At 39.4% G+C, this 23,667-nt stretch overlaps 2 protein-coding genes across 8 annotated transcripts in view; one reads left to right on the forward strand and one right to left on the reverse strand.

The window, feature by feature from the left end:
• Window positions 1–23,667, reverse strand: part of ociad2 (OCIA domain containing 2) — a 160,743-nt gene that overhangs the window by 114,739 nt on the left and 22,337 nt on the right. Inside the window, exons 1-2 of one of the 6 annotated variants that reach the window (XM_059989178.1) lie at window positions 19,244–19,532; window positions 15,586–15,697 (exon numbers count right to left, since the gene is read on the reverse strand). In XM_059989178.1, coding sequence (XP_059845161.1) covers window positions 15,586–15,697; window positions 19,244–19,284 — 153 coding nt within the window. In that variant the 5' untranslated portion in view covers window positions 19,285–19,532. Of the gene's footprint in view, window positions 1–15,585; window positions 19,553–23,667 lie in introns of those variants that run through there. The other 5 variants (XM_059989175.1, XM_059989181.1, XM_059989176.1 and 2 more) reach the window with 5 other exon arrangements.
• Window positions 1–23,667, forward strand: part of LOC132404740 (PGAP2-interacting protein-like) — a 79,690-nt gene that overhangs the window by 37,071 nt on the left and 18,952 nt on the right. For both annotated transcript variants that reach the window (XR_009515657.1, XM_059989167.1), the window contains exons 9-14: window positions 4,439–4,530; window positions 5,290–5,395; window positions 11,418–11,553; window positions 19,561–19,710; window positions 20,128–20,272; window positions 21,922–21,983. Coding sequence is in view for 1 of the 2 variants with exons in the window: in XM_059989167.1 (XP_059845150.1) it covers window positions 4,439–4,530; window positions 5,290–5,395; window positions 11,418–11,553; window positions 19,561–19,710; window positions 20,128–20,272; window positions 21,922–21,983 (691 nt within the window). In the remaining variant the exon portion in view is untranslated. The remainder of the gene's footprint in view (window positions 1–4,438; window positions 4,531–5,289; window positions 5,396–11,417; window positions 11,554–19,560; window positions 19,711–20,127; window positions 20,273–21,921; window positions 21,984–23,667) is intronic.

The following is a 23,667-nucleotide window of genomic DNA, read 5'->3' on the forward strand; positions in this document are numbered from 1 at the left end:
CACAATGGCAGTGATAAATTAAAAAAGAATAAAGCTATCATTATCAGTAAACATGAAACTACTGATTATTTTTACAACAATCACTTGCTTCATTCATGCTCCATGAGCAAGAGAATTACCAGTGTTAATTGGTCTGGCCTATGAATGGTTCCAGTCATAGAGATTATGACCGGCTCTAAATTAACTTATGAACTACCTGAATGAATTACTTTGTTGTATCAAAGCCACTTTCTCTGAGGAAGTATTTTCACCATGGATGATTGTTCAAGAGGTGGTTTAGTGCAATATCAAAGTCAATCAGAATTGGGTGATCAATGCTGAACTGGCAGTTCACATCTTATAAATAAACAATAAATCCTACTCCATTTCTTCCAGTGATCAAAACCAGTCAGGAAACTGCATAGTTCAGTTCAATTGGTATTTTTTACAGAATGACTTCCATGTTAGTCAGGACTACCCTATCTACCTTTTTGAAGGCATGCAGAGAAACAATATCTAGTAAAGTCAGCCAGTAATGTATTTCAAGTACATTGCAAGTCAGGAAAAAGAAGAACTGCCCAATGCTTACCTTATTGCTGCAGAGCCTAAACCATCAATCAATAAGATCTCAGCTGATTCAGTCTTGACTAATGCTAATTTCCTGCCCTCTCACTATACTTTTTGACTCCCTTGAGCCCATATGTATTCAGTGACTCCATCTCTACAACATTCTGGAGTGGAGCAGCACTTTGAATATTCATAATCCTCAGAGATGAAATTTGCTTCTTATCATCTGAAACTGCCTCATTTTCTGAAACAATCCATGCCCCCACAGAATCATAAAAATAATTTCTTGTTGTCTGTACTGCACTGAGTATAGTTCCAAACTGTCATCATATGTAAAGCCTCTCATTTTGATGAAATAATGTAGTGAATGTTCCCTACATTGCCTCCAGTGCAAACCTTTCTTCCTCAAATAGAGACCGAGACAGTTGGTGGCAGTCCACAAGTGGTCTCACTATTGCCTTATATTTTTATATCAATACTTCCCTCCTTTTATTCTCCACATCCATTCAAGGTCATCATCATTTCATTAGCCTTTCTAGTTGCTTGCTGTACCTATGTGATAGCATTTTCATGTACTGGGATTGGCAGATCTCTTTGACAGCAGTATTTTGTAGTCGCGTCTGTTTAAATAATAACTATTTTTCTTTTGCATTTTCTTTCACATTATACAGGATCTACCAACTGTTTGTCCGCTTAACCTATCATTTACAGGCTCTTTATGTCTATCTCACAACAGGCTAACAGCATACTCAGTCCCTTCATCCTTCAAACTAGATGAGAAGTAATTGAGGGCCAGCATTGATTCCCCCTCAATCTGTGGCACATGCAATCTAATATTGACTGATCTATCCTGGTTCTGTTTCTAGAAATTAACCATGTCAATATATTGCTGTCATTTGCATGCTCCCTTGTTGGGTAACATTAAATATGGCTTTGCTGAATGTTTAAGATGACTCTATAAGGTCAGCAAGAACCATGTCATCAAGAAGGCAAAGCAAGAGTACTAACAGAAAATTTACATGCACCTTGTGACACCAGGGACACGCAGCACACACAGCAAGGTATACAAATCATAAAAGATTACAAGTCCATCCTGTGTGTCAATGACAGTGGTTCCTCCGTTCCTGATAGTCTGAATGCTTTCCATGCATGATTTGATGCAATGATTGAGGTGACATCGTGTAAAGCCCCCTCTCCCCATGAGGAACAGGCACCCTGTCTGGCTGCAGTAGAATTGAGGAGGATCCTAGCAAATGTGTGCAAAGGGCACCACACCTGGTCAGGTGCTGAGGGACTGTGCATTCCAGCTAACAAAAGCCTTAATGGACACCTTTAACATTCCTCTGCAACAATCCTCTGTTCCTGCAGGCTTCAAGGCAGCTAGCATCAACCTGGTGCCCAAGAGAGCAACAGTAACTGGCCTAAAAGATTACCGCCCAGTGACATAACATCCCTCTGGCTGGTGGGTAAACTGTCCTCATTGGGAGTGAATGCCCCCTTTTGTAACTGGATATTGGGCTTCTTGAAGGAAAAACCCCGGTCAGTCTGAGTTGGCAGCAATATCTTAAGTTCCATCACGTTGAGTGCTGGTGCTCCCCAGTGCTGTGTGCTCAGCCTGCTCCGGTTCACTGCTGACTCATGTCGATATTGCTAAGTCCAGCTCAAACCACATCAATTGCGCTGATGATACTAGTGGTTGGCATCAGCAGCAACAATGATGAGTCGGCAAACAGAGAGAAGGTTGAGAGGCTTGTCAAATAACAACAACCTGAGTTTCTATGCAGACAAAAGAGATGATTGTGGACTTCAGGAAGGCACAGGTTGACCATTCTCCATTACACACCAATAGCTCTACCACCAAAGTTCCTTGGTGTTCACATAATGGACAATCTAATCTGGACCCACAACACCACCTCTTTGGTCAAGAAGCACAGTAGCATCTACAATTTCTGAGGAGATCAAGTTGTGCAAGGCTCCCCCTCCCTACTCTAACAACTTTCTGCTGGAGTATCATTGAGAGTGTACTGTCTGGCTGCATCATTGTGTGGTATGAAAGCGGCAAGGCACTGGACTGTAAAATTGTACTGAAGATAGGAAAACCCAGCTTAAGGATCAATGGGGTCTCCCTTCCTGCACCCCCCCCATGCGTTTGTGACGTTTACCAGGAGCACTGCAGATGAAGGGCCTGAAGCATTGATGAAGATCCCAACCAACTATCCCACAATCTCTTTGACCCACTACCATCAAGAAGGAGCATCAGGGCTAGGACTGCTAGACTGGGTAACAACATCTTTCCCGAGGCTGTAAGACCTACAGCCACCAAGGTCTTACCACTGGGATGGTGAGAATGGTCTCGGCCCGAAACATTGACTACGCTCTTCCATAGATGCTGCCTGGCTTGCTGAGTTCCTCCAGCATTTTGTGTGTGCTTTGTGCAATTTAAATTGTATTTTATTAACTTATTTGCGGTAATTTTTTATGTGCTGTGTATGATATATGCATTGTGGCTGTACCATGGTCTGGAGGAATGTCTCATCTGGTTGTATACAGTATATGTACAGTCATCTGGTTGTATACAGTATATGTACAGTCAGGTGACAATAAACTTCAGCTTGTTTTTTTGATAAATATATCACGCTGCTGGTTTCTAACATCCACTTTATCTATTACATCTTGAACTATTGCAAAATTATCAAACATAATTGAAGCTGTTTTAAACTTGTGTCTCCTCATCCTTGCCAACCTATTAAATTGAAATTTTCCATTGAAGGTGATTGCTATTTGAATGATAAACCGCCATCAGATCACCTGTCAGTCTAAAATAAATGAGGTCAGCTTGAATGTTTGAAGTTCTTTAACGGTGAATTATGTTTGCAGCTCTCATTCAGACTTTTTCATTCTCTTACTCAACATCCATCGTGGGAGTGGGTAGTAGTGTGCTAGGATGCCAGTGGAGATGTCAATGCTGTTCATGATACTCCAAATACAGCGGGATCTACCCAGTGAAAACATCTTTTGACATGCTGAGTGGTTTTAGTAGTATCACGGGACCATGTTAGGTTCAGCAACAGTTTCACTACATTGTTTATGAAAATGTGACATTGTGAACAGTAGATAATAACACCGGGATCTTTTGCTCTCTCATTGTTTCTCATTATCATTCTGTCAAGTGTCAGTAATGCTGGATATGATATGAATATAATCTCATATTGTCCTATCTCCAGAAATCCTACTACAGTAAATTTTAATTAATCTGGTATTTTTGCAACCAGAATTGTCATGCATCCAATTTAAAAAAATTATGGGAATATTAAACAAGTTCATATTTTTTGAATGGTGAAAAGATATTTTTAGTGTATTTATGTTATATAAACTTACAGTGCAGTGTGAGCTCATTAACAGTGATATCCTCTTGAAGATTTGATATTTCATGTGATGGTGAATGCATCATCAATTCATAGTTTATATTTATTTTTGCTGTATTTTAATTCTGTGCGGCCTTAAGGTGCAGAAATGCAGTGTAAACCATTGTTATTTAAATAGTAAGTAGATAATGCATAGTTTGGCAAATTATTTAAAAGTTGCATTTCAAATACTAGTGTGTGATGTGCTGCAGTGGTTATTTTGAGCGGTTCTCATGCAACTGATATAATTACACAACTAGAATCTCCCAAACTCCATGGATGCAGGATCCCTGAGTGTTCACTGCATAGATTTTATTGTAATGTATGAATTTAAACTGATGCTTGACTGCCAACATGAATGTCAATACTTTGCACTCAAAGGCCTTTGTTCTTGGACATTTTACAGTGTTTTGGTAGCTATTTTGAAATAAGAAATCAGATATGTTAATAATTTTCATTTCAATTTTGTTTTATTCTTTCTGGTTTAGTACTTTGGCTGTTTGTGGGTTTGGGACTGTTAGGATTAGGTCAACGATTTAAATCATATCAGAAGAAATTACACAACCCAGTTGGTATCCCGGTGAGTAAGATTTTTATTTCCAGTTGCTTATAGGAATGTTAACAATATGTTTTAGTTCAATCAGAAGTGGCAGAGTCAGAATCGGGTTTATAATAACTGACATATGGTGTGAAATTTGTTGTTTTCTTGCAGCAACATTATGCAAGGTATAAAAATCACTATCAGTAATGAAAATAAATAGTGTAGAAGAGGAATAATGAGGTTTTGTTTATGGAGCATTCAGAAATCTGATGGTGGAGGGGAAAAAGTTGTTCCTAAAACACTGTGTGGGTCTTCAAGCTACTGTACCAGCTCCCCAATGATAGTAATGCAAAGAGGGCATGTCCAGGATAGTGAAGGATGCTACCTCCTTGCGGCACCATTTCTTAAAGGTATCCTCGATAGCAGGGAGAGTTGTGCGTGTGATGGAGCAGGCTGAGACTACAACCTCATGCAGCTGCTTTCAGCCTCCGTACCTGGTGATATTGCAACCAGTCAGAATTCTCACAACCATACAGCTGTAGAAATTTGTCAGAGTATTTAATAATATACCAAGTCTCTTAAAACTTCTAACAAAGTATGGCCATAGGCATGCTTTCTTCATAGTTGCAAAAATGAATTGGGACTGACCCAAAACAATTATGGCATGAAAATTTTAACTAGGAAGCCTGCTTTATCAAGTTAAGAATTTATTTTAAAAAGTTATATGCTGTACACTATGATTATGCTCTATATCTTTGATTCATTTTCCTTCCCATCATCTCTATCCTTTATGACCAGTCTGTGAAGAAAGATTTCTCAGCTATGATATGGTCTTACAGATTTGGGTATGACAATCAAGGTTGGCCAAGTTTAGAAAGATCTGCCAAGCTTATCGAACAAACAGGTACTGTATGTATTCTGTTTTAGGCTCAAGTAATTTAATAAGAATATCTAAATATTTAAAAATGTTAAAATAATCACTCTAAGTATTTTACTGAACTCTGCCATGGATGATTCCAATCCTGGCTGTGAAAGGAAGAGTGCTGGACATGGGACAGAAATGTCAACAAAAGCTCTAAAGACCTCATCCTTGGGAGAGGAAAGATCTTCAAAGATGGGCTAGACCTGGGGACAACTTGAAAGACCGACTCAGGATAGAGGACTCTGGTCAGCTGCTGATGCCCCAGTAAGGGTGATGGACTTAAGAAGAATAAATATTTTACTATGATGTTTTGCACTTTTTTTTTGATCTGAGGTTTCTGTTCTCTTTCTTGGAAGATGTTGATTGCTGGATGATGTAAAGACTACGTAGGCATTGTTGGAATAAGGGTATTGTAGGCAAAGAGAGGGTATTTGGTTTGTCTTTAGTCACCCAAAATTTGGTATAGAGATGCTCCTTGAATTATTGCACATAACCATTTTAAATTCTTCCATGCGCATCACAACCATGACATTGTCTATCCCAAACTGAGAAATTGATGGAGTGCTAACTTCTTGAACCATTGCACATCTTAATACAAAGGGCTTGCGAGCTCTTCATCTGTCAGAGTCAATAACATTAATGTGAAGCTGAAGCATCTTTTGGTAATTCACACTAATGACTATTCCTTTTAAGCTTATGTTCTCTAGTAGCCAAGCTTCCATAAAGGCTCACTTGGGATTGTGTTCCAAAACATGTGCACATGTATATTTCCAACCAATAGTTGGGAATCCTGCTAATTTTTACTCTACTACCCAGAATCTCTGATGCCACAAATAGTGTTACTTGAAATCAGCTGTCCATTTAGATTAGCTATAAAGGTCATGATTCAAAAGAGAACAAAATGTGGCTTGCCCCCCATCCCTTGTGACATAATTTTCTTAATTTCTGCTGCCACTATTTGCTGCTCAAGTAAGGAGAACACATTGGTGAAGAATATTCCATCCCTTGTGACCATCTGCCCACCGGTACATGGACTGTAAAGGTTTAGAAGGTTATGTGAGAAGGTAAGGGAATGTGTTAGCATTGACATTTGAGAATGTGCACTGAGGAATACTGCTGCTGGTCCATGAATGATGGCAGAAGTGTGAGGAAGTGAAAGTGGTAACAGTGAGTCCCGTAACAGAGCATTGAAATAGGGGTAGTTTGGTGTATTACAGTGATTGAAGTAGAGTGCAGGGAATTGGAGAAGGATAGGGATCCGGTATAAGAGAGTAAAGAACTCAGTGGGAAGTAATGACAGATCTGACGTTGGAGGATTAGCTGGGAAAATTGTGCTACGTTTGAGAAAGATACTTCAAATTCTCGTATACTCAGCCTCTTCACCCTGCCATTGTAAGTCATCTCCAATAACACAGTTGCCTGCAGCTAACATTCTCTAGCTATAGTTTCGCCTCCACCAGAATTGATGTGGCTCTCAACCATCTGTTCAACATCCACTCCCCCTCCCACCCAGAACACGCATGGGTTTTCCCTTGTATTTACCATCCAATCCATTGACATCCACATTAAACATTATGCTAAAACAAAACTCCCCACTCTTTCTCTCTCCTCCTCAATCAGAATTCCAAAGGGATTGTGGCTTCAATTACACTGGTCTATTCTTCCATCGTCACCAATGTTCATTTACCTTCCCAAGCAACCTCGAGATGGAGCAGGTTCTCCTGTTACCTCCTGTCAGGGGCCAAATACACTTTTCATTGTGAAACATGGTTAGGGCACTGAATGTAAACCAAATTTGATGCACATGATGAGGTCACCTCTACAGTGGGGAAATCCAATATTGATTGAACAATCACACTTTGTAGAATATTCCTTTCAAACTGCAAAGACAATCATGAGCTTCAAATGGTCATTTTAATTCCCCATCGCATTTCCATTATGACCTCTTGTTTTTAACTCTTGACCTCTGGTTGCAGAGTCACACAACACAGAAACAGGCTCTACAGCCCAACTCATCCATGCCAGCTAAGATGCCCCATTCAAGCTAGTCCCAATTAGACCTTACGAGCAGAATTAGGCCATTCGGCCCATCAAGTTTTCTCTGCTATTCCATCTTGGCTGATTTTTTTTATTCCTCTTAACCTCATTCTTTTCCCTTCTCCCCACAACCTTAGACACGCTTACTGATCAAAAACCTATTAACCTCAGTTTTAAATATACCCAGTGACTCGATCTCAACCACCGTCTGTGACAAAGAATTCTATGGATTCACCACCCTCCAGCTAAAGGAATACCTCCTCTTGTCTGTTCTAAAGGAGCGTCCTTCTGTTTTGAGGCAGATCCTGTGTCCTTGACTAAGCTGTCTAGTCAATCCCTCCCACATAGCGCTCCATTTTTTTCTATCTTTCTTGTGCTATCTAAATTTCTTATATGTCCCTAATGTATCTGCATCTACCACCACCACTGGCAGGGCATTCCACACACCCACCACTTTCTGTGGTTTTTAAAAAAAAAACCTACCTCTAACATCCCCCTACACTTTCCTCCAATCATCTTAAAGTTATGCCCTCCTATTGACAGATTTGATTTCCAATTGCTGCCCACACAGTCACTTTGATAGATACTTTATTGATCCCAAAGGAAATTACAGTGTCACAGCAGCATTACAAGTTCACAGATATACAAACATTATGAGAAGTAAGAAAGAATATAAAAAAGCAATAAAGAATTAAAAAAATAAGTTGCCTAAAAATAATTTGTGTGCATTAAGCACACGCACTGTGGAGCTGTGCAAAGGGAGAATGACACTTATCAGTGTTTGGCACATAACCTCCTAACCTTTTCCAATCCATGTAGCTGTCCAACTGTCTTTTCAAAGATGTTATTATACCTGCCTCTGGTACTTTTTGCAACAGCTCACTCCAAATAAGTGCTACCCTCTGCGAGTTTAAAAAAAACACATTGTTCTTCTAGTTCCTTAAATCTTTCCCCTCTCATCTTAAGCCTATAACCCGCTCTGGGGAAAAAGACTGAGTGTATTCTCCCAGTCTGTGCCTCTCATGATTTTATATGACTCTATAAAATCACATCTCAGTCTTCTACGTTTGAAGGTATGAAATACTAGCCTGTCCAACCTCTCCCAATAATTCAGTCTCTCAAGTCCTTGTAAATAATTTCTGTTCTCTTTCTAGTTTAATACCATTTTCCCTATAGCAGTGCAACCAGAACTTGGCATAATACTCAAGTGTAGCCTCCTCGACAACCACACCATGGCCTCCCAACATTTATTCTTGATGCCTGGCTTGTGAAACCCCTGTCCTTCAAGATATATGTATATCTTGTCTCTCTGAATCTGCTCCAGTAACTTGCCTGCCACAGATGTTAGACTTGCTGCCCATCAGTTCCCTGCTTTTTTTAATCTTTACTACTCTTACATAAAGGCATAACATCCATTACCTTGCAGAGATACTGTATCTCTACCATAGGAGGTGTAAAGCACTGCTTCCCTCTGCTAGCCTGTAGGTCACCCTTGGGCAAAATGTAGCACCTGCTTAGCTTCCCAATCAGGGTCCATGGGAGTAGGTGGTGGATGGTCACATGAATGGCTGGTGCATATCACAAATCCAGGTTTTGCAACTACTGACGCCAGGCAGACAATCCCTGAAGAGTATTGAAAACGGCTGAAATCACCTGTCTTGTAATGACACTGCTCAGAAGAAGGCAATGGCAAACCACTTGTGTAGAAAAATTTGCCAAGAACAATCATGGTTGTGGAAAGACAGTGATCCCCCACGTCATACAATGTGGCATATAACGAATGGACAGTCTACCATAGCTAACAATGACGAAAATATCTGGTTCCTGCAGTTTCTTTACCCTCCCACAATATACCTGATCAGGCCCTAGAGATTTATCTAAGTTCATCACTTTTAAGACATCCAGCACTCCCTCTAATGATGATTATCTCTAAGACCTGTCCATTTACTTCTCCTAGTCTTGAAGTCTTTGTCTTTCTCCATGGTGAAAACAGAGGAGAAAAACTCATTTAGGAGCCTGTCCATTTTCTGTAGCTCTACACAAGTGTCCTATTGGTCTTTGAGGGACCCTATTCTCTCCCTAGTTACTCTTTTTGCCTGAATATATTTAACCTGTTTTGTATTTTTCTTAATCTTCTCTGCCAAACTTATTTTTCCCTCCTAAGTTCCTGCACTCCTATACTTTTCCGAGGATTCACTTGATTTCAGCTGCCTGTACCCAAAAAGTTTTATCTCCTTTTTCTTGGCCAGAGTCTCAACACTGCTCATCATTCAGAGCCTCCTATTCCTATAAGCCTTATCCTTCACGTTCACTGGAATATGCAGACTTTCAGCTCTTGCTAGCTCACCTTTAAAACCACCCCCCCCCCAAGTTATCTACAGTTCTTTTGCCTGCAACCAGCTTCTCCAATCAACATTCGCAAGCTCCTAATAATCCCAGAATGCACTGTACCCCAATTTAGAACTTGAACCTGTGGGATAGTTCTCTTCCCTTCCCTAACTTTAAAAAAATCTATTAGAACTAAGGTCACTGGTACCAAAGTGCTCTTCCACTGTCACCTCAGTCACTTAACCTGTCATGTTCTCCTAGTAAAGCCCCTCCACTATATACTTTCTTGAACTCACTTAATAAATTCCACCACTTTTAAGACAACAGTATGGCAGTCCAAATCTATATCAGTAAAATTAAAATCCCCTACTTTGACAACCTTATTATGAAACTCTCACGATCTCCTTGCATAGTTGGACTTCTAATTCATGTAGCCTATTTGGGGGCCTACAGTACAATCCCAACAATAGGTTAATCCCCTTATTTCTTTCTTCTGCCTATAAAGCCCCACTGTACAATCTCTGACTACTGCTGTGAGATTCCCTACCATTAAAAATGCAACTCTCTTCCCTCTTCCACTTCTGTCTCGTCTGAAGCATCTTTATCCTGGAACATTAAGCTGCTAGTTCGTGTCCCTCCTTTAACCATTTTTCTGTAATGGCTATAATATTTCCCACATATCTATCCAATCCCTAAATGCATCTGCTTCACCTATCAGACTTACTGTGTTAAAATAAATGCCAATTAATCCAATAGTTTTTCTCTTGTTCCTGACCATTGTCTCACCTGTTATAGCTGTTCAACTTGCCATTGCCTTCTAGCCTCTTATTTGCCTCCCTGATGATTGTGATCTCTTTTATACTGTTCCATTGTACATTTGAAGAACATTACCTCATTTTCTGATGAGGCTCTCAGAATTAGTAATTTCAAGTTATCAGTTACCCAGTTTTGCTCTGTTAGCATTTTCTTTTAATCTAGTAATTTCAGAGTTCATTCATTTCCTGTATACACCTCTCCCAGAAATATCCACGGGTCTGTACTGGCCTGAAGCAGGTGTCAGTCAGTCAGTCCTGCCCTCCACCCTTTCACAGGTTTCCCTCTGTTCTCCATGACCCTGCTCCAGTGCTTTTCATTATATTAATTTCTGCATCAGCCTCGGGCTCTCTCCGCAGCTGCTGCCTGACCTGCTAAGTGTCACAGACAGCTGTGGAGGCTAAGACTGTGTGTACATTTAATGTGAAAATTGTTAGTTTCTTGATTGGTCAGGGCATCAAAGGATATGGCGAGAAGGCAGGTGTATGGGGTTCAGTGGGATCTGGGATCAGTCATGATGGAATGGCAGAGCAGACTTGATGGACTGAATGGCTTAATTCTCCTGTGTCTCATGGTCTAAGTGTTTCTTGCATTTTTTGCTTTATGCTAATGTTTAGATCATCTTTAAGAAGCTGCTTTTTAATTATTGTCAGCTAAATATGATAAAGGCATCGCATTGGCTGTTTTCTGGTGGTATTTGTAAAACTGATTCATGCACTTGAAATTATGCTGCAGGTTTTGCCTGATTTGGGCAGGTATTACCAGCTAATAATCTCCTCTGTTAACTATAACCCTTCTTAACTTAGCACCTTGTTATCAACAATAGGTGCAGACTTAATTACTATATTGGAAAGCGATGCCTCTAAACCTTTCCTTGGAAATAACGATCTCACCATGTGGTTGGGAGAGAAGCTGGGATTTTACACGGATTTTGGTCCAAGCACAAAAGATCACACCTGGGGGTAAGTCTATGACAATCATTTTCACTGGTAGTTCTCAACCTTTTTCTGCTTGTTGCCCACTTGTGACATTCATTTACTCCCTACATAGTCTCTGTTAGTTGCTTTAGTTTTTTGGTCAACTGTACTAATTATTCAAATATACAGTCAATATTTATGTTTTAATGGATTATAGGTATTGTATGTTAAATATAATGTTACAATATAATATGTTAAATATCTTGCTATAATGAATAACAAAACTATTTCAAAGCTCTGAATAGGATACTACATTTATAATGTATATAATATTCTTCCAACCAGCAACAAAAAAGTGCTTAATAGTGTGACTTTCAATATTTAGTGAGATCCTTGCAACTGATGCAAACTAGTGAATCTTTGAATATCTGGTTGCGACTTGGTTAAAGGTAAACAAAGATCACCTCTTTTCATATCAAGGCAGTTATGAACTTTCGATAGCAGGTGAAGAACTTGACTAAAACCACATTCAACTAGATAAGAGGTGGCAAATCCAATTAAAAACAACTTTGCTTTCCCGCAGAGCTGTGGAAACTTATCTTGAATATCACTAGTTATCCAGAAATTTTGCTTGCTGCGTTTCAATTTTGCTTGAGCAGCTCAAAAAGACATTCTTACAATATGGTGTCAATGTTACTCTCATTCACTCCAAATGGATCCACCACCCAGTCTGGAATATGCACCTCCAGTAGGTCTGAACTGAAATTCCGTATCAGTGTGCAGTTGTTTCAAATGATCAAGCTATACAATGAAATTGTCATCTTGCAGTTCTATTTTAAAAGTGGCCAGTGAAGGAAATGCGTAAATATGTGATGTCTGAAATTGCTGCTGGAAGTTTTGGGTTTTCCAGGGAAGGCGGTAATATGAAGGCATGATATGAGATCGCAGTGTTTCTTTCCTTGTGACTGTTTATTTAATAAATTCAGGTTTTCAAACTGTTAAAATATATCAGAATGGCCTGATCATCATTCAAAAACTTACCATATGCCATCAGAAGGGCTTCATTATCATGCAATGTGCCTTTATTCATTTGCAGGGCAAACCTCTTACCTCACTGTTGTGTAACTAGTAGTTTTTCCACATTGACATTTCAACAATACTGGTGAGATGCTCAAGGAGATGGCTTGAATAGTTTCATATGTGCTCTGATATATAACAGCAGAAACTGCAGGCAGAATCAATGAGTCTCACCTATCAGACCCCCCCTTCTCTACCCCTGTATCTCTTTCACGAACTTCCCAGCTTTTTACTTCATCTCTCCCTCTCCTGGTTTCACATATCACCTTGTGTTCTCTCTCCCCTTCACCCACCTTTTAAATCTATTCATCCTTTTTCCTCCAGTCCTGCTGAAGTGTCTCAGCCCAAAATGTCAACTGCACTTTTTTCTATAGATGCTGCCTGCCTGGTCTGTTGAGTTCCTCCAGCATTTTGTGTGTGTTGGCAGTATCAATGATTCGACTATATTATGTGGCTTGACGACTTTTGCAATTTAATTTGTCATCTCATAGGATGCATGTAAACCTTTGTCTACCTTATTATTATATTGTGTTTTGAAGTAATTCAGTGCCATCTTTTGTATCCTTATGTCCTGTCTCAAAGTACTTAATCAGCTTACATGGTCACATACTTTCAAGTGAAAGTGTAGTCTTACAAATTTGGCACAGCAGAATCCTTTTTGTCCTGTGGGGATTCACCACCCTCTGCGAAAGAAAATTTTCCTTATCTCAGTTCTAAATGGACGTCGGCAGCTGTGCCTTCTGGTCCTAGACTCTCCCACTCTATGAAACATCCTTTCTGTCTAGGTATTCCAATATTCAATAGATTTCAATTATATCCACCTTCAGTCTTCTAAACTCCACTGAGTAGAGGCAGAGAGCCATCAAACACTTTTCATATGTTAACCCTTTCATTCCTGGGATCATTCTCATGTACCACCTCTGGACTCTCTCCAACACCAGCACATCCTTTCTTAGATTAGGGGTTTGACAATAAGTGTGGTTTGACCAATAAAGCCTCAGCATCCTTTCTTTCCTCTTGAGATGAACGCTAACTTTGCATTTGCCTTCCTTACCATTTACTCAACCTGCAAGTTAACCTCTAGGGAATGCTGCATGAGGACTCCCACATCCTTTTGCACCTCTGATCTTTGAATTTTCTCCTCATTTAGAAAATAGTGTATGTCTTTATTCCTTCTGCCAAAGTACATGACCATGCACTTCCCCACACTATATTCCATCTACCACTTCCTTGTCCATTCCCTCAATCTAAGTCTTTCTGCAGACAGCCTGCTTCCTCAACACTACCTGCTCTTTCCACCAATGTAGTTATCAGAGGTCTCCCAGAGTTTCCACATTCCACCCAAAGAAAATGCCACTGCCTCTGGACCCATTCTCAGCACACTAGCTATGTACTAACAGAGGAAAAAATGCTTACTAGAAACTTCCTCTCTTATGCTTGCCCAAGCTTGTTCTCACCAAAGCCTGTTGAGCCAAAGCTGGACCACTCTGACACTGCCCTACTCACACAATGGCTGCTCCATTTACACTTCCTTTTTATCAGCTCCTTGCTGATTTCAGCCCACCGAAAAAGAGCCAGAAAGTACCCAAGCTCATTTATTAAACCTCATGAATGATCTCTTGTGCTGATTGCAGTCCACCAAAAATATACTTTTTATACGTATGTATATGTTTGTATTTTTTTTTAATCACCCCTTATGGGTGTATATATGTGTATTTTCCCTCAATCTCGGGTCCTCTACCAGAGGGTTTGGCACCGTATCCTTGCTCCTCCTAGTAGTGTGCTCTTCTGGACCAAGATCTCAGACCTATTCCTGAGATTTATTGACCACTCACCCAGTCCAGGAGTCACAGCTCCATATGCTCTTATCACCATTGCGATTACTCTGGCTTTAACCTTCCACATTCTTTCTATCTGCTCTTTCAAGCCCTGGTATTTCTCCAGCTTCTCATATTTATTCCTGATGTTACTGTCATTCTGGATTGCCACGTCTATTATTATTGCTTTCTTTTGTTCCTTGTCCGATATTACCATGTCTGGTTGGTTAGCCAGTACCTGCTTATCAGTCTGTATTTGGAAGTCCCACAGGATCTCAGTTCTGTCATTCTTCTTGACTGTCTCGGGAATTTCCTATTTTGACTTGGGCATGTCCAATCCACACTCCACATAGATGTTCCTGTACATGATTCCTCCAACTTAGTTGTGCCATTCAGTGTATATTGTCCCTGCCTGCATCTTGCACCCTGACAGACAGACAGATATACTGTATTGATCCAGAGGGAAATTGGGTTTTCGTTACTATGCTACTATGTGCTTAATGGTTTCAGCAGATCATACTATATAAAACATAAACAGTAACAACTATAGAGTCATGTGAGTAGACTCTATAGAAAGTTAGTAAATGTCAAAGGATTATAATAAGTATATATAATCTCACATGAAGAAGTATCAGTAATGAACATACATGTAAAAATAAAACTTCCCAAAAAGAAGTTCTTAGCTACATGTTATGTCTATTTTTTTTTAAATACTATTATATATGCAAATTCTATGTAGCATAATCACCAAGAAGAGCAAATGGAACTTCCTTTCAAAATAGGATGAGTATCAGGGATTGAATGGAAGTTGTAGTGGTAGAGAGTGATGCAGTGGTAGACTTCATGTCTCTCTGCAGTTTAGCCATTTCTGGCCAATGACCCCACTGCAGTAACTGCAGCCTTCATGGTCACACTTAAGTACTATAACACACATAGGTCAGTGGAAGGCAAACAGAACCAGCCTGCTGCTACATGCTCACTAATTGGCTTTGCTGCAGACAGCCCCACCCAATCTTCAATTTGTTCAAAATAATCATAATAATTATAATTAGATTCATACAATTTGGCCATGCCAGGCTTTCCATATTAATCTCCTGATAAAGGTTCTGACAATCTTTCAGTTGGAATTAGATGTGGCTGGTTTCCTGGTAATTATCTAAAACAAAGTAATCATAATTACTACCTGATGGAGCACGTTGCAGGGTATCCTGTAGAATCTCATCCGCCTGCTCACTCTATAATCAGTGATTTGGGGTTGGATGTGGAGCAGGATGGGGCTCAGTGGGTGATGATTTCTGCAAGGCCAAGCAGATGCAGAGTTAACAATTGATGTGCTACACCCTACCCCACCCCACACGCGTAGGCTAAGCTGCTTTGTTGCCTCATTTGTTTCATTTAGCATATTTTCCCATTCATTTCATTCAGGGTTCCAATTAAAATACGAATATTCATTTCTATTTATACATTTTAGTAATATTTCATTAAAACAGTAAACTTATCATGGCCCATTCAGAAACTCGTGTGGCCCCCAGTTTCTTGTTTCTACTTGTGGTCTCTACGATATCTGGCATAGACCCCTAGAGGCCATATGGCCCACATTGTAAACCACTGATTTATACCTCATAGGATCATAGAAAAGTGCAGCACAGGAACAGGACCTTTGGCCCATTCAGTCCATGCTGAACCATTTAATCAGCTACTCCCATCAACCTGCACTGCACCATACCCATACCATCCATGTACCTATTCCAAACTTCTCCTAAACATTGAAATTAAGCTCTCATGCACCACTTGTGCTGGCAGCTCATTCCAAACTCTCACAAATCTCTGAGTGAAGAAGTTTTCCCTCATATTCCCCTTAAGCTTTTCATCTTTCATTCTTAACTTATTATCTTTATAGTTCCACCTAACCTCAGTGGAAAAAGCCTGTTTGCATTTATCTTATCTATACCACTCATAATTTTGGATACCTCTATCAAATCTCCTTTCAGTCTCCAATTCCAAGGAATAATCTATTAATCTTTCTTCATCACTCAGACCCTCCAGACAGGCAACACTCTTATAAACTTCCATTTTTCACACAATACTCCCAAATAGGCCTCACTGATGTCTTTTACAACTTCAACAAAGCATCCCATCTCCTGTACTCAATACTTTGACTTATGAATGCCAATGTGTCACAAGTCTATTTACCTGTGATGAATTTTTCAATTCCAATTGGTCCAGATCCCACTGCAAGCATGATAGTCCTTCTCACTGATTCAGTTAACCACATTACCATCCAGATCATTGATATAGATGATAAACAACAATGGACCCAGCTCCGATCCCTGCAGCACTCCACTAGTCACAGGCCTCCATCATCTACCACTTGCTGCCTTTTCCCACAAAGCCAATATCTCATGCAATTTATTACCTCATCTTAAATGTCGAGCAACTGAACCTTCTTGACCAACCTCCCATGTGGTACTTTGTCAATTGTCCATGTAGACAACATCCACTGCCTTGCCTTCTTCATCCACTTTCCTGGTAACTTCCTCAAAAAAACTCTACAAGACTGGTCAGACATGATCTACCATGCACAAAGCCATGCTGAGTATCCTTACTCAGTCCACGTCTATCCAAATACTCATATATCCGGTCTATTAGAATACCTTCTGTGGTAAACTATGTATACCTGTCTGGACACGCCCCTCTGCTGACTGCTCCTGTGGCTCCTCCCACAGACCCCTGTATAAAGGTGATTGGAGGCACTGCTCCTCCCTCAGTCTCCAGGATGTAGTGGTCTTGTTTGCTGCTAATAAAAGCCTATCGTTCGCCTCCCATCTCTGAGAGTTATTGATGGTGCATCACCTTCCAATATCTTTCCCACAACTGAAGTCAGGCTGAGTGCCCTATAATTTCCTGGTTTATTTTTATAGCCCTTCTGAATACAGCAGAACAACGTTGGCTGTCCTCCGATCCTCTGGTACCTCACCTGCTGCTGCGGATGATTTAAAGATCTCTGCTAGGACCTCAGCAATTTCTGCATTTGCCTCCCATCGAGTCCGAGGGAACACCTTGACATGCCCTGGGGATTTGACCACCCTGATTTGTCTCAAGGCAGCAAACATCTGCTCCTCTGTAAATCTGTATAGGGTCCAAGAAGTTGATGCCTCTTTGCCTCACTTCTATAGACTCTGCGTCCATCTTCGAGGTAAATATAAATGCAAAAAATTCACATAAGATCTCTCCACACCTCTTCCTCATTTCTTCTTAATTTATTATCTTGTGCTTAACCAATTAAATGATTACATGGTCTAGTTCCCATACCAGGCAGTGATGCAGTCAGGATGCTCTCAATTGTGGCTCTGTAGAAAGTCTTAGGATTTGGGAACTCATGCTAAACTTCTTCAACTGTCCGAGGTGAAAGAGGCGATGTTATGCTTTTTCACCACATAGCCAGTATGTACAGACCACGAGAGATCCTCAGTGATGTGAATGCCAGGGAACTTAAAGTTATCACCCTCTCAACCCCAGATCCATTGATGTCAATAGAGGTTAGCCTGTCTCCACTCCTCCCGTATTCAACAACCATCTTCTTTGTTTTTGTGACATTGAGGGAGAGGTTGTTTTCTTGACACCACTTTGTCAGAGTGATGACTTCTTCACTAAGCTTATTATTATTTGAGATGAGGCCTCAACCTGCGGCTGAATGTACACAGCTGTGATAATAACAGCCGTGAACCACTTAGATAGCCAAAAAGCTCTACACAGCAGCACAAGGTACTCCAAATCCAAATAGGAATGTTTCGAGGGATATGGGCCAAATATAGGCAAATGGGACTAGCTTGGATGGGCATCTTGATTAGCCTGGACCAGTTGGGCCAAAGGGCTGGTTCCAAGTTGTATGCCTGTATTGTCTTGAATGATAAATAAAGTATAAAACAGATATAAAGAAGGACATGGATGAAGTTCAGCTACTTTATTATAACATGATTACAAGATCACCACTCCCTATTCTCCACCACCCACCCACTTGGCTTTCACAAACATTCAAAATGCTTCTGGAATAATAAGACAGGTTTAAAATAAACAAATTTAAACTAAATTAAGTTGGAAGTCTACTTACTCACATTGCAGTAGCTTCCTCTTATTGATTTCAATAGAACCACTGTACTTGCATCAGATATGATCTGGCACAGATTCAATAGACAGCTGAACCCCACAAACAGTCCAATGGTGCAGTAGAAGTTCCAAGAGCCTACACTTAACTGCAGGGAAATTCTACTCAGTTAAGTGGTTGAATGATGAGATTATTAATACTACATCTTAACTGGCTTGACCTATTGTCTTCTTTTGTTTTCTTCTTGGGACACCTTATTGCTACTGTTGTAATGTTGTTTTATTTAGCTTTTTCACAGCCTGGGATGAGGGTGGTTAGGAGGATGGAGATATCACACAGGAATGTTTACTGTAAGTGTGGAGTGAAACAGTTCAAGTATTACTGAACCCACTAGTTTATTTTTGTCACTGATGCACCATCAATAACTCTGAGACATATGGCGAGATATCGGCTTTTATTGACTGGAAGAAGGAACAAGCAGTGAGTGACCACCATACTACATCCTGGAGACTGAGAGGCTGGGCTCAGGCATTGATCGCCTTTATACAGGGGTCAGTGGGAGGAGCCACAGGAGCAGTCAGCAGGGGGGCGTGTCCAGACAGGTATATGTAGTTCACCACAGTCACAGAAATTCATCTTGTAGCATTTTCTAGAAACAAAAACAGACAATACTGGAAACATACAGCAGATGATGCAGCATTTGTGGAAAAAGAAACAGCATCACTATAAGTGTTACCTAATCTGTTGAGTTTCGAGGACTTTGCAGGTTTTGAGCATCTGCTGATTTCTATTTTTGTTTAAAATTTGCTTGCTGTTCTTCCCTGTCCATGTATCCTTGAACAAAGGATTTTAGTAAGAGGTTAATTTAACCTATTATGAAAATAATTGTGTTTTCAGCAGCTCTTCGACTATATGTGTATTTATAAGTTTCTTTCATTTACGGTTTAAAGTTGTAAGAAACAAAAGTTTCATAATATGGAATAAATTCAAATTATAGACATATTGATTGATTTTGTGGCAGTCAGTGGAATCTAATTCATTTCTGATGTTTAGAATAATGGTTTTGTCAAGATACCCTATCATCCAGTCCAAGCACCACTGTCTTCCATCTCCACAAGGAGAGATTGCTCCTGCCATTTCAATGACAGTCAACATTTCAGGAAACCTTGTGGATTTGGTTGTTGCTCACTTTGGCAATGATCAGTAAGTGAACATTTCTCAATTTATCTATGAATTGTCAGTTAATAATTTAAGTGTTTTCCTTATTTATAATTTTGCTGGTCTTTCAATGCATTGTTACATATTCATTTTTTAAAGTTTTATACTCTGCATATTATTGTCTGAAACAATCTTTCCTGATATTATTTGTTACTGATCTGGTTCATATCGTGTATCACTAGATACACTGAAGGCCAGAAATGGAGGAGTGCGGAAATTTCAGAATATTGTATGAATGGAGGATACTTTGGAGATATGAGGCCAAGAGGCACTGGAAAATGAGGATCAGGAAAATGAATAGTGGAGAATATTATGTTTATAAATATTCTGTTTATAAAGGTTCACTTTTTAACAACACAGTTGTTTTTGTATTATTAAGTTTCTTCAATTTGCTTTCATCAGGGATGATTTAGACAGGAAGTTGCAGGCAGAGTATGTTTCTAATATACTGAAGAATATCACACAACCTGTTGTATTTTTGGGTTACATTACTTCTGAACCTGGCTCCAGAGATTACCAACAGCTTCAGAATATTGGAAACGTAAAGGTAAGATGATGTTCATAAAAATGAATGAAATATAAAGCATTGCATTATTCTATCCTAAACTTTAACTTTCATATTTACTCAATAGCCTCATCTAGAAAGGCTGCATTTAGTAGCCTTGGTTCAGATGTGTTACTTGTGTATATTAAGCCAAATCTATCAAATTAGTATATCTTGGAAGTAAAAGTGCCAATGATTCTGTAGTATAAAATGAGTTCTCCTTTGTTCATAGAAACTTGTTGTAAGCCTATATGATCAATTAATAGTTTGGATATTTTCAATGTCTGTTTTGTAAATTGTCCCAAATCCACTGATTTATTTTTTTTTGACGGTCAATAAGCCAGGGACACTGACTTACTGGACTGTTAGAGCAGATAAGGGGACAGAAAAATGGCTGCAAGTCAAACCTTTTCTTCATTTCATAGATTCTTCCTATCCAAGTTCTTCCAGTTTCTGTTTCACATTTCCAGCATCTACAAATTCATGTTGTAAATATAATACATAATTTTATTGGAGTGAAATTCTGATCTTGGGTAACAAAACGCTGGTAAAGAAGTTCAACCATATAGAAGATGGTTCTGCTTAGTTGTGTGATTGAATTGTAAATTGATTGCCTGGGTATGAACAGTTTTGCACACATTTGCAGAGTGAAATATTTATTCATACTTTTCTTGGTGTATGACTTGATTCTGCCTAACAGTTAATATTTCAATTTGAAAGATGCAACTTTCTGTTTCTGTTTTGGACTTCAGCCATCTTCTTGGTCCCGCTTGGGATGGAGTAAATTATTCATGCTCAGAATTTCTACAATTTGCTGAAATAAATCATGTATCATTAACATCAGCATCTGTAAAGGGTCAGCTAAAATTGTGGGAGCATCCTTTATCAAAACTTAATAAGGGGCTTAAAGTTATGAAATTCATAGAAGAGGATGGAGAATACATATTTTTAAAATGGCAGAAGTGAACAAGTTTAATTTTTTAATATGTATCAAGAATTAATAAATACATGCTGTTCCAAGGATCTATTAGGAGAATGAAGAAAGTATGTAGAATGTGGAACATAGAATAGTACAGCACAGCACAGGAAGAGGCCCAGCAGCCTACAGAACTAATTAAGTCACTGATGCCTGATTACTTTTGCCAGCACATGCTCCATATCTCTCCCTTCCCTGCACGTTCATGTCCCTATCCAAGACACCTCCATCCTAACTGCTTCCACCACCACCTCTGACAATACATTCTGGCCACACTTCATATTCTTTCCTTTCAAAAAAACTACTTGCCTTGTACATCTCCTTGGAACCCAAACCCATCCCCCCCAATTCCTTAAATGCATGTCCTCCAATGTTAAACATTTCAACCATGGAGAAGTTGTTACTGGCTAACTACCTGTGCCTCCCATTATTTTATAACCCTATCAGGTTTCTCCCAGCATCTGCTTCTCCAGAGAAAACAACCCTGGTCTGTCCAACCTCTCTTTGTATCCCATATCCTCTGATCCAGGCAGCCTCCGCGTCCTTCTTTAAAAGGCAAGTCTGCTGTGCACGAGGGAAATATTTGATATGCTTATGAATAAGTTAGTTATGTTGCTGACTGTAAAAGTACTAACACAAGATATCTGGAGTAAATATATCAATCTCTTTCCTTTAGGACATAGATCAAAGTGATCAACAAAGATGGTGCGAGTACATCATGTATCGTGGACTTATAAGGTTAGTTTCATTATTTTGGTATAAATCATGATAATTTTATCTAGTAAAATAACAATAATAATAGATATTTAAGCATCGGCATGATTTCTAAAATTCATGGCATAACATGTTAGATTGAATCCATCTGTGGCACATGTGATCAGTCTTCAATCTATGGATGGCAGCTGTGTTTTTATCCAGAAGAATTTCCATTGGGGAGAACTGGCATAATAGCTTGTTAGTACTGCTCAAAAACTTAACCTAAACATTTTGTATAAGTAGGGTTACTTTCTTTTTCCAAATTGCGTTTACAAATATTTACAACATGATTTATACCCATGCTTATCTTTCCGCATATTTTCCTAAGAAATGTTTGAGATTTAGATCTGCTTTCATGAAAGGCTTGTGAAATTTCAATGAAGCAGACACATTGGAAAATTTGTGTGTCATTCATATCCAATCCATTAGGTTTGTATTTGTTCCAGCTATGCTGCCTTACTTTTGGGTTAGTGTAGAAAGAACGCTATTTTTTTTCCTCATCTGTGAAACTACAGTGGTGTAGGAGCAACTCCCAGAGTGACTGCTGCTGTGATAGAAAAGTATATTTCAGCAACAGGAAGGTTACCTTTCAGTTTTGCATTTCAGTGAAAAGGTTGGGTTACAGAAGGCTCAACAAATGAAATGTTGGAGCATACCTTTTCACCAATTATTTCTATTTTAGTTTGGGAAGAATGGTGCTTCCTCCATTCTTATGCAGAAAATTGCATTAAAGGATAGTTCCACAAGATGGTGGTGTTCTCTGCTTTTCATCTTTAGAGACTGAGTAACATCAATCATTCCTGCAGATCGTCTTCAGGATGTGTGCAGGCAATGGTGATTTTTATCTCTGTATAGCAGCCACTACGCTAACTATTCTATTTTATTAAACACAAAATATTACACAAATAACAAACTATTTCAGGTCATCAACCCTTGCAGTTTTCTTCACAACACTGAAGGTGCACATTCATTTAAAAAAGAAATTCCTCTAACATAACTTGTTGCTACCTCTTGCAGAAGCATTTCTTATTATTTTGTCTCAGTTTATATTGTCATACAGATGGGAAACCCTATCTTCAGGATACACTGCTAGAACTAGAAACTACTCCGGCCCCACCCAGCAGGTGGTCAACCACAGCACTTCTGTAACACTACTCCCAGCTGGCTAGTAGCTCACAAATCCTTCTCCCTGATCTTTACTCAGAACATCTTTTCTACCTCAGAACTTATTAACTGCAGGATATCATCCTGGAAACACTTCTGAAGCTGAGAAAAACAACATTTGCAACAGGAAATCACAGCACATTCATCAGCATCCATTTTGGGGAACATTTAATTACTGAAGGAGCTGCATTCAATATTTTAATGTATATTTTAACTTTCCCCAGTTGCCAATGCTGACCTATCAACTATATTTTCTTTACACTGGCATCTTGAAACATTAGAAAGTGTCCCAACTATGTAGAATTGCAACAGCAGCATGAAATAAACCAGCAGGTAATCTGCAAAAAGGTTGATTCTTTTTAAAAAGTACAGGAAGTGGAACTTTTGTCCTGAACAGCTGAGTAAGTGTTTGCTGGAATGTAGAGTATGAAAATAACAATATTGATGAAACAAGTAACAAATCACTTTATCTGACTCTTCTGCATTGGATGTTTGGGTGAGT

Source organism: Hypanus sabinus, chromosome 14, assembly GCF_030144855.1.
Source record: "Hypanus sabinus isolate sHypSab1 chromosome 14, sHypSab1.hap1, whole genome shotgun sequence".
NCBI lineage: Eukaryota > Metazoa > Chordata > Chondrichthyes > Myliobatiformes > Dasyatidae > Hypanus > Hypanus sabinus.